At 33.4% G+C, this 2,288-nt stretch overlaps 1 protein-coding gene across 3 annotated transcripts in view; it reads right to left on the bottom strand.

The window, feature by feature from the left end:
• LOC106689177 (protein eva-1 homolog C) overlaps positions 1-2,288 on the bottom strand; it is a 158,849-nt gene that overhangs the window by 8,650 nt on the left and 147,911 nt on the right. For all 3 annotated transcript variants that reach the window (XM_067046687.1, XM_014434037.2, XM_067046688.1), the window contains one exon: positions 950-1,152. In XM_067046687.1, coding sequence (XP_066902788.1) covers positions 950-1,152 — 203 coding nt within the window. The remainder of the gene's footprint in view (positions 1-949; positions 1,153-2,288) is intronic.

The raw sequence follows: 2,288 nt of genomic DNA, 5'->3' as shown, positions 1-2,288 counted from the left end.
ATATAAACTGGCAAATATTGAAAGTGTTCTACAGAAGGAAAAATACTTATAAATTTAAATGTGTACTTATAATCAGTTATCGGCGTATCCAGTACTTCGAATACACTCATGGATTCAATGTATTGCTTTATATTAACTTTATATTAATAAACATTTCAAGTATTCCAACTTCCCAAGCTAGGAGTTCTAGTTGGTCTTGGATACTGTGGTTTATCTTGAAAGGATCAATTCCACATTAGCAAACAGAAAGCTGTCCATAGAAATTCCTGGAAGCTTTTAGATTGTAGACAAGAATATAGTGATATTGACCAGACTTTAAATGCTTTTAGACTCCTAGGGTAGAGCCCTTATCGGAAATTCCTCCCTCCAAAGTAACAATTGTAGAGATATCTCCGCTTCTGAAAATAGAGCGATTCTGAAGGAAAAGACCTAGAAGTATTTCGGATTGGGGACTTGGAGACAACACTTGGGGGTTGGATACTTGGGGAAAACACTTCACATTAGGCCTTCAAGAGACTTAGAGCTTATGATGATAGGGCCCTAAACAGAAAGAGACAGATGAAATACTGACATGAGAGAGATGACAGCCGGCCGTATCATTCACTGACTGTATGGCTGATGATCCCACCAGTATTCCAATTTATCAATATATAATCTAAAATATATTATGGCATTAGATAATTAATGTGAATAATTATTGCTATTGTTATTATCTGATTTAAAAGAAGAACTAATTATTATGCTATCAGGATTTTTTTTTAATTTATATTAGAAAATGTTATGATAAGAAATGTATGCTCATATAAGAATTGCGCTACTGGTTGAGAGCACACATCCATGTTAAAACTAACTAAAAAGTGAAAGAAAGATTAGATAATAATGTTTTGGTGAAAACACTTAATAAATGATATTCATATGTATATAAAATATATTTAATTCTAATACATACCTCACTTGGTTCTGTGGGCAGTGGGGTAGCTATAGTCAGATCAACATCCCCTTCGAACATCTCTCCGGTGTAAGAGGGTACAGACGGTGGAGCAGGCAGTTTGCGGCGAACCCAGGCGAGTCTAGCAGCGACCAAGGCAAGGAGGCAGAGCAAACCACCGCCGACTGAGACTGCGGAGTACAGCACTAGTCGCTCGATATTATCTGGGGTAACAGTCAGCCAGTGATTTATAACATGAAATAGCAGATTTGAGAAAAATAAAAAGTAATAAATATCGGAAGCAAAACATTCGAGAATGAAGAATCATAGACGGTAAGGTAAAGGTAAAAAGATCTACAACTCAAATAAATCATAAACAAAACCAAACATTCTCATTAGGCCTTAGGCTTATTCTGACACGAGTTTTGGCTCTCCTCAAAATGCCATGGTATGCACCATGCCTTATGTGCCCACCAGTTTGATAGACAAAACTCGTATTAGAAAAAGTTTTTAGTAAACCATTTAGACCTATCCAATATAATACTACATATCTAGGAAGGACGGAGAAAGGACCGAAAATGAACGAAGCGGGTTGTCTTACACGCTATACCATATTTTGAAATCAACATTTTCCTCTATTATTCATTTCTTCTTCATATCCCTCTACAAAACATTTTTATTACTTATTTTTTTAGTAATATTATAGAGGGTGGTAAAGAATCAAATATCTAACCTATTTCAACCATTGTTTGACTTGTACCTAGCGCTCTCTGTAGTATGGAATATAATAAATTCTATGATCATTTTTAATTATTGCTGAAACTCCAAATATAGCAGGAAGGTTATCTTTGAGAATCCATGGGAAGTGTATTATATAAGAATCAGATAGTAGTTCTTGAATAGTAACAATTTTACTAGTACTTAATTCGATAAATATTTATAATAAGGTACTCAAAAATACACATCAATAAGAGAGACGCCGTCAGGTTTTCGAGTTTTGATTGCATCTGTAATGTAAATGTAAAGCACATCGAAACAATAAAAAGCGTTAATTCTAAAATGCACTGTTCAGTTAGTTATACATTTTTTTAAAAATATATAAATGACATATGAAACTAGACCTTCATTTGAAAAATCAACAAAAATTAATTGAGTTATTTCTTGGAAGGTTATCAATTCTGAGTTATATACAACTATTACGAAACAAGTTAATGGAAGACGAATAGCATATAACAGCTACCGATAACTTATTAATAATTTAGAAAATAAAATTCATAGGATTTAACAGAATAGAATTTAACACAGATGTTGTTGCGTGGAACTCACTCAAACAAAATCGAACAAGCGCTATTTATTTTAT

This window comes from Halyomorpha halys, unplaced genomic scaffold, assembly GCF_000696795.3.
Source record: "Halyomorpha halys isolate HHAL.00 unplaced genomic scaffold, Hhal_1.1 Scaffold1289.1, whole genome shotgun sequence".
Classification (NCBI taxonomy): domain Eukaryota; kingdom Metazoa; phylum Arthropoda; class Insecta; order Hemiptera; family Pentatomidae; genus Halyomorpha; species Halyomorpha halys.
The sequence above is the reverse complement of the archived record's forward strand: the minus strand, read 5'-3'. Positions and strand labels throughout refer to the sequence as shown.